Raw genomic sequence first — 8,379 nt, 5'->3', positions numbered from 1 at the left:
AGAAAATGTGGACCTTACCGTCAACATGCGCAGTGAAACACGCCATTTCGAGATTTTCACCGACGACAGCTTGGTAATAGTAATGAATGAGGTACACTCATTTTGTATCTATGTTGTGACTTTCTTTATTGAAAGGAACAGTTCTCTAAGGTGTAACGTGCAATTACTACATAATTCCATTTCTTGAACCTGTTTCGCTTTGCAACCAGATATAAGAAATGTTATTTCGTATTCTGATCTCGATCGAAAGTTGTTAACTGGGATTGACGTGTTTTGATGCAATATACATGTAGCATCATGCATTTTTATATCACATTTTAAAAACCCAAAAATATACACATACACAATGCTGTAGTTATTTCTTGTATATTTTCTATATCCATACAATGCATATCATAATTTAAATTGAGTTATCTCCCTTAGACAGTGGTAAATAGATACGGTCATAATAAGAAAGATGATGACAGACAAAGTGACACGACTCCAAAAACTATAGATGTCTTCCTCTTATTGTAAAGTATTTCTGTACAAAATTTGAAAACTGTACAATGAAAACTGTTTGAGTTTTCGTGTCACAAAGAAAGTGTTCATAATAACAATATTATGCTATACGGACAGACAAACAAAGTGAAATAACCCAAAATATATAGGCTTTTTCCTCTTATTGTACATTATTTCTATACAAAATTGAAAACTGTACAATAAAAACTGTTTGAGTTATCCTGTCACAAAGAAAGTGTTGACGGACGGACGGACAGACGGATGGACGGACGGATGGACAATTTGATTACTAGATGGCTTCCCGCATTTCATGCGGGGCCCTAATTAAGAATTAGAATAATGTTCAATTCAAAGTTTTTCACACAAAAACAAGTACATACATATAAGTACTAAGTACATACATATAAGTACTAAGTACATACATATAGGTACTAAGTAGTGGATGTATTATAATTCAAAGCTACACACAAAATACTGACAAAGTGACATTCCTGAATATTTCACAATGGCCGATTTCATTTTATGAAGCTGTATTCAGTTATTCACATGTGTTTAAAAGATTGGAAAAGATAGATCAATAAGTAGTAACACAATCATATACATGCATACTTGCAGACATTGGTTAGTGGATGTATTATGAGTTAGGGCTGCACACAAAGTATTGAAAAAGTGAAATCCATAAGTACTACCCAATAACTGATTGTACATTCATGAACTTGTCTTCAGTTATTTACATGTGTTCAAACGATTGCATAGAGCTAAATAACTAGTATCACAGTCTAATAAGTAATTAGTATACTAAGATCAATGATGTTCCACGATGTATATTGATAGAGATATTATAGGATATAATTACTAAACAGCAATGAGAGACTAATGTTCACTTAGTTAAACACACAAACACAAGTACATGTTACACAACACAAACTCAGGGCTGTAATAAACAAAGGACTATAAAGTATACAGGGTTGTGATGTATATAGGGCTGTAATATGCACAGGGTTGTGATGTTCACAGAACTGTAATTAACAAGAGACTGTAATTAGGAAACAGCTGTAATTAACACTCTGTTTAGATGTGAAATTAACACTGTGTTGAGAGATGTAATTAACTCTATGTATATAGCTATATAGCTAGGTAAACAATCAAATTAGTAATTATCATATTAAGGTTAACCTATTTTTTTTATTTAGTGGATCATTAATCTTAGTACATTAATTACTTATTAGACTGTGATACTAGTTGTTTAGCTCTATGCAACTGGAGGAACTGCTCCACTGATTGATATAATAATACAAATATTGTCAGATGCAATGTGAAGACAACGAACAGCGATCAATCTCACAACTCCCATAAGCAATACAAAATAGATAGTTGGGCAAACACGGACCCCTGGACACACCAGGGGTGGGATCAGGTGCCTAGGAGAAGCAAGATATAATTACTAAACAGCAGTGAGAGACTAATGTTCCATCAGTTAAACTCACAAACACAAGTACATGTTACACATCACAAACACAGGGCTGTAATTAACACAGGACTGTAACTAACAAGCAGTTGTACAGGGCTGTAATAAGAATATTACTGTAAATATCACACTCTTTTGATACGTAATTAACAATGTGTTCAGATGCAACGAACACTGTATTCATAGATATTGGATTTTCTTCACTTTAGCAGTGACACACTCTGCCACAAAGAGGTTGTCGTTGATGTCAACACATAAACCGAATGGACCGGATACATTGTGAATGTAACTGAGGAACTGTCCGTCCTGATCTAGGATGTGGATACTACCATTGTTACTAAAGTCTGCTATCAGGATGTGACTCTGGCTGTCTGTAGTGATGCCGCGTGGATCAAATGATTTAGTGAAGACACGAAAGCGTTGACCAGTGTATCTAAATCGGAGTTTTCCTGACTGATTGACCACCACTATTGCTTTAGCTCCACGGTCAGCCACACAAATATCCAAGTTCCTGTTCTCACTAATGTATTTATCTAAATGACGAGAGGTATAGAGAGAACGACCCTGATCATCAAACTGAATGGTTTGTGTCTCTGTGGAACCAAAGTAACGCACAACTTTGTATTGTTGGTAGTCATCACTGATCATGGTAACCAGGATATCATCAGAGGAGGTACAGCAGATATTGAGAGGTCCCCACCTCTGTAGTGTGATCAAGGTCTGTATATTTTGATTCTTCACTAGGTTTATAGTTTTATCATCATAGTCAGTATAAACAAGATGTCCGTCCCGCGTCAGCGCCATGTCCCCTGGCCAGTTGCCTGACTTGCTTTTTATTGATGTCAGTAGTTTACCTTGGAGGTTGAGGAGCTTTATGATTTTGTTATTCCCGCGTGTCCATATTTCTTTTTCACTAAGACAGCTAACACTGTATAGTTCTCCATACCCAGTGTCTATGATGACGGTTAGTAGCGGTTCATCAAGCAGTGGTTTGACTGGGGAAGACGATACAGCTTCTGCTGACTTCATTGTGTCGCCATGTTCTGTGTTAATGGATAATGATGACATAAAACCAAACATTTCATTGAGCTCATCTTTGTTTATTTTGTGAGGAAAAAAAAACTCGGTAATGTAACTCGGACTTTAAGCGGTAATGTTCTAAATTCAGAATTCCTAGATTTGTAAGTAGAGGTTAATGAGATGTCATTTGATGCTAGTATTGATTTCGAGTCGGAAATGATCTGTTTGAGTTCAGTCATTTTCTGTTTGATTTCATCTGTATTTTTATCCAGGGTATATAGGTGTTTGTCTTTCATTTCTTCAATGTCAGATTTCCGTTTGTTGACGATGGCGGTGATCTCCCGGTGTAAGACTTCTCCTTGTTGTTCGGCAGCTGTTGTCAGTTTCCCATAATATTTTTCTAACTCGGATTTCTCAATTTGGACATCGGAAGCCATTTTATATTGCGGATAAATAATGATCTCTAGTTCTTCCAAATCTTTTCGTAAACTTTGTGTTTTAGCGCTGAATTTTTCCACAATATCTGTTAACTTGTGACCTTCGTGTTTACCCGACGTGACGCAGGTAATACAGATAGGAATAACGCATTTCTCACAGTGAAGTTCGCAGTGTTTAGTGGTGTGTTTCGGACATTTCGGGTAGTTAGGAGTAGCCTTTTTGCGTATATAGGACACGACATTGTGTCTTTTAGAGGAATCTGTGATATGTTTTGCGACACAGTTAACACAGAGATTTATATTACAAACTTCACAGTGACTCTGTAGGGGGACAGTTTCACAGAGGTCACACAGTAGGACTTCCTGAGCACTGCGCCGGGGATGCATTTCTCACGAGCAGTTTACTGTCAATAAAAAAGGAAACTTAGTTAACTAACATAGTTCCACCATCCTGTGATGTCATAAGAAGTCTATGGTTTAATAAGATTCATGCATGACAGGAACATAAATTGTGTTGAAGTCTTTTTCGATAGCTATTGTAAAACATCTTGTTAACCATAAGATATTTCAAAAAAGTTAGATATGAATAATGAGTTATATGTTTCAAAATATTGAATGCAAGGGAAATAATCCTGTTTTCATTAAATTATACCAAGTCTATTATGCGATATATTTCCTTTATTTTTCACAAGCATTTTGTATTTATATCTTTTTAAAGAAACAATTGATGGAGTTGTTATGAATACTATTATGTCGTTAGAACCAGTTTTTGTGAAATTTTGATAATGTTGTTTAAGGAAAATTGTAATTTTCTGACGTTGATACAAGTATATGTTTGGTAAATGATAAAAAAAAAGATTTTATTAATACCGCAACATTTTTATTTGTTACAAAGATATACTATTTGAAGAATCAACAATCAAATATAACATTGAACCTAATATTCTAAAGTGGTAGAATCACCTTAAAGTTTTTGGCAGGTCAAAACAATTAACGAACTAGAATTACAGTAATGAAATGTACGAGGTATCGATATATCACCCCACCATCCCCTGGATTTTATGAAATTATTGTCGAAGTGAGCCTACCGATCTCATTGATCATAAATTTACATCTAAGTGAACAGATTTATCTCATCGATAACAAACATATCGATGATAATGGCACTACGTACAATACCAGAATGCGTATATATAATGTTGTCCCACCTTAAAATCCAGCAAGGCCTCCCTGTTACTTGTCATGTGATTAAAGACCTGTGCGATGTGTCAGTGTGTATACACTATCTACGTGTTATCGATTGTGTAGATAATTTTAATGTTTGTTTAGAACTAGTTCGTGTTGGGTAGCTATGTCAATATTTCCGTCAGAAGAATTTCCTTTCATTCAAAAACCAAATTCAATCAAATATGTGTACAGTGAATGACTGGTATCTTTAACTATACTTGTAAAAGGTAAAGATAACGAACTTTGATCAATTTCATAACTCCTATAAGCAATACAAAATTGAGAGTTGCAGAAACACAGTGCCCTGGATAATCCAGAGGTGAGATTAGGTGCCTAGGAGGAGCAAGGATTTCCTGTCGATCGGTCACACCCACCATGAGCGCTATATCTTGATCAGGTATATGGAGTTATCCGTAGTCAAAATCAGTGTGCTAAAAGAGGCCTAGCAATCGGTATGAAACAAGTCAGACTGCATTCGACCCAAAGTTAGATTGTATTGACAAACTAGATTGTTATAACGACCAAAGAATTTGCGATCGCTGACTTTAAACTAAATTGTTCTATATTGAAATTCAACTCTGAGTGCACAAATAAGCTTACGTTGAAGGCACAAAAGAAAAACAATGCAAAGTCTATTTAACTACTCACTAGGGGGCAGTCAGTGGAGTCCCAGTTTGGCTCTGAAAAAAAATGTAATACATTTATTGGATTTGGATCTTAATTCATTTCGTTGATATTGTTATCACATAAACGTTACCAGCTTTAGGTGAAGTCCCACAAATTCCGCACTCAAGTTAAGAGCCAACACAGTGAGGGTGACGCCCATCACAACACGGGGCTTTCGTTCTCAACGCCATATCTTAATGACCGGTGACTTTAATTTCACTTCTCCTTCGGGGCGCTTGAACAGGGTCATTAACTACGTATATTAAACATTTTAGATTATTATTTTACATATACACAGAACTTCATGCTATAATTTACTTCAAAGCATTGAACCTAAAACAATAAAAACATAAACTACTAAACATTTAAGCTCCATAACTATCAGGCTTGCAAAATCACCTCACACCTTTTTGACAAAATAAAGATTTATTGTGTAACAACCCCTCTCCCAACCACTTTTGATAGTATATTGCATATGTGTAGTGGATAAAGTTAAGAAGTGACATAATGATTGATTGAATGAATGAAGATTTTTTAACGTCCCTCTCGAGAATATATCACTCATATGGAGTGGCTTTCAATTCCACATCTAGATATCGACGACGTTTTGTCTATTAACAACAATAACTCTCATTCATATGTTGATTCGATATATCCCATTGAGCTCGAAATAAAAGACACCACATAGCCGTCCATTTCTGCTTCATACTTAGATATTTTATTGAAAGTAAATATTAACGGCAAACTGACAACTCAACCGTATGACAAACGATATGATTTCAAATTCTCCATCGTCAACTTCCCATATCTATCTAGCACTATTCCATTATCACCTGCATGTGATGTTTTCATGTCTCAAGTGATTCGATACAAAAGAGCTTGTTCTGCGTATGCTCAGTTTTTTAATCGAAGCAAGCTACTGACAAACATTTTGATGGTGCAGGGGTTCCGACGGTCTCGTTTAAAATCAGCATTTTGCAAATTCTATGGTCATCATAACGATCTAGTTCGGCAATACAACCTATCATTTGGTCAAATGCTGTACGGCGCGTTTCATGCCGATTGTTAGGCCGTTCTTGACACACTGATTTTGACTACGTTTACCTGATCAAGATATGGGGCTCACTGAAGGTGCGACTGGTCGACTGGGGATGCTTACTCCTCCTAAGCACCTGATACCTCTGGTGTGTCCAGAGGTCCATATTTGTCCAACTATTTATTTTGTATTGCTTGCGGGAGTTATGAGATTGATCAATAGTCCTTTGTCATGGAGCTCGTTTTTTGACGATCGAACATGACGTCAGACGAGCTAAACCCATGTAACTTAAAGTTTTGGGAAAAAGGAATTCAAAATCCCTGAAATGACGGGTCAAGCCTTTTTTAAAGGGGAATAACTAAGAAAAAGTGAAAATATGGTGGCATCTTTTTAAAAAAAAATGTCATTGAACCAGGAAAGCTCGGTGTCTGGGATTTTAAAATGCTTTATGTTACAGCTGACATGAATTCATAAATATCCCGGTAGTAGAATTTTCGGTGTCCGTCATATTTATCTGTTTTATCCGCCATATTATATGAATGTTCTAGGGCACATTTAATTGAAGAAGTCGAGTTAAGCGAGTTGTTAGAGTTGTAAATAAACCTTGTAGTTCATGACACTAGTGTTGAACACGTGTGGGAGAGGTTTACTCCTGACATTAGGGGAGCATGGACGCTGAGGATAACGAACAGCAATCAATTTCATAACACCTATAAGCAAGTCTTCAATATGGTGGAGAATGAAAAATGAAGATAACGAACATAAATCAATCTCATAACTCCTATACGCAAGTGTTCAAGTGTTAGACATAATGGAAAATGAAAGGTGAGGAAAAGCGAACAGCTATCGATCTCATAACTCCTATAAGTTAGTGTTCAAGTCTTCAACATGGTGGAAAGTGAAGAAAAATATTAAGTTTCATATGAAAGACAAAGGAATCGTACAATGGTCGATCTCATTATGTGAAATTAAATTTGGGTGAATATAAAGCAAATTTACCATTGATAAAAAAAATGCATAGCTAAGTTGAAAGGTAATTGATGTTTTTGCTTCTTTTTTTTAATAATCAATATTAATATTCGTAAAAATTTTGCATCATAGTTGTTTAACTTTCAGATGTAAAACTTATACGGTACCAATTTTGATGCACCAGATGCGCATTTCGACAAATAATGTCCACCGAAATGTTTGAAATACGAAATAACTATGAAGTTTTAGATCTAAATATAGCCAAAAACAGCGTGCCAAACAAGTGGAGACAAAGTCGTCCAAGGATAAGAGCTATGCATGAGGGAGATAATCCTTAATTTTGAAATGAATTTCTAAATTTTGTAACAGCAATTAAATATACATCCGTATTTTCAAGCTAGTAACGAAGGACTTAGCTACTGGGCTGTAGAGACCCTCGGGGACTAACAGTCCATCAGCAGAGGCCTCGACCCAGGGGTTATAATGTAAAACTTATACGGTACCAATTTTGATGCACCAGATGCGCATTTCGACAAATAATGTCTCTTCAGTGATGCTCAACCGAAATGTTTGAAATCCGAAATAACTATGAAGTTTTAAATCTAAATATAGCCAAAAACAGAGTGCCAAACAAGTGGAGCCAAAGTCGTCCAAGGATAAGAGCTATGCATGAGGGAGATAATCCTTAATTTTGAAATGAATTTCTAAATTTTATAACAGCAATTAAATATACAGCCGTATTTTCAAGCTAGTAATGAAGTACTTAGCTACTGGGTTGTAGAGACCCTCGGGGACTAACAGTCTACCAGCAGAGGCCTCGACCCAGGGGTCATAATGTAAAACTTATACGGTACCAATTTTGATGCATCAGATGCCCATTTCGACAAATAATGTCTCTTAAGCATCTTCCCCAACATACGCTAACAAGAACAATGAATATAGTGCTATTGATGTTATTATGTTTGTTTTGATTTCAGTATTACTCTGTAGATTAAGTCAATTTCGGGGTGAATCATATACGGTCCACGTTTATCTAATTTTGATAATATTTACAC

General features: G+C 35.8%; 1 protein-coding gene across 2 annotated transcripts; it reads right to left on the bottom strand.

The window, feature by feature from the left end:
- Positions 1–350: 350 nt before the first annotated feature.
- On the bottom strand, positions 351–5,533 carry LOC130049197 (uncharacterized). 2 transcript variants are annotated; one of them, XM_056146480.1, is made up of 2 exons: positions 5,302–5,533; positions 351–3,830 (listed from the first exon to the last, which is right to left on the bottom strand). In XM_056146480.1, the coding sequence occupies exon 2, from the start codon at positions 3,047–3,049 to the stop codon at positions 2,150–2,152; it is 900 nt and encodes a 299-aa protein (XP_056002455.1). In that variant the 5' UTR covers positions 3,050–3,830; positions 5,302–5,533; the 3' UTR covers positions 351–2,149. The 2 variants fall into 2 exon arrangements, with proteins under 2 accessions (XP_056002455.1, XP_056002454.1); XM_056146479.1 differs by lacking the exon at positions 5,302–5,533 and adding an exon at positions 4,635–4,693.
- Between the last annotated feature and the right edge of the window lie 2,846 nt (positions 5,534–8,379).

Source organism: Ostrea edulis, chromosome 8 (genome assembly GCF_947568905.1).
Source record: "Ostrea edulis chromosome 8, xbOstEdul1.1, whole genome shotgun sequence".
Lineage (NCBI taxonomy): Eukaryota > Metazoa > Mollusca > Bivalvia > Ostreida > Ostreidae > Ostrea > Ostrea edulis.
This window is presented reverse-complemented; position numbering and strand designations above follow the sequence as displayed.